At 77.0% G+C, this 204-nt stretch overlaps 1 protein-coding gene across 1 annotated transcript in view; it reads right to left on the reverse strand.

Moving 5' to 3' along the window:
* PCDHGB7 (protocadherin gamma subfamily B, 7) overlaps window positions 1-204 on the reverse strand; it is an 8408-nt gene that overhangs the window by 6661 nt on the left and 1543 nt on the right. Inside the window, exon 2 of the mRNA XM_010579260.1 lies at window positions 5-203. Coding sequence (XP_010577562.1) covers window positions 5-203 — 199 coding nt within the window. The remainder of the gene's footprint in view (window positions 1-4; window position 204) is intronic.

Raw genomic sequence — 204 nt, forward strand, 5'->3', positions numbered from 1 at the left:
CGGCCACAGCACCCGCGGCGCGTTGTCGTTGCGGTCCAGCACGAAGACGCGCACCGTCGCCGTCGAGCTCCGCGCCGGCGCCCCGCCGTCCTGCGCCCGCACCGCCACCGCGAACTCGCGGCACTGCTCGTAGTCGAAGGAGCGCTGCGCGTACACCGCGCCGCTCCGCGCCTCCACCGACACGTACGGCGCCGCGCCCGCGCT

This window comes from Haliaeetus leucocephalus, unplaced genomic scaffold, assembly GCF_000737465.1.
Source record: "Haliaeetus leucocephalus isolate CR32 unplaced genomic scaffold, Haliaeetus_leucocephalus-4.0 Scaffold656, whole genome shotgun sequence".
Classification (NCBI taxonomy): Eukaryota; Metazoa; Chordata; class Aves; order Accipitriformes; family Accipitridae; genus Haliaeetus; species Haliaeetus leucocephalus.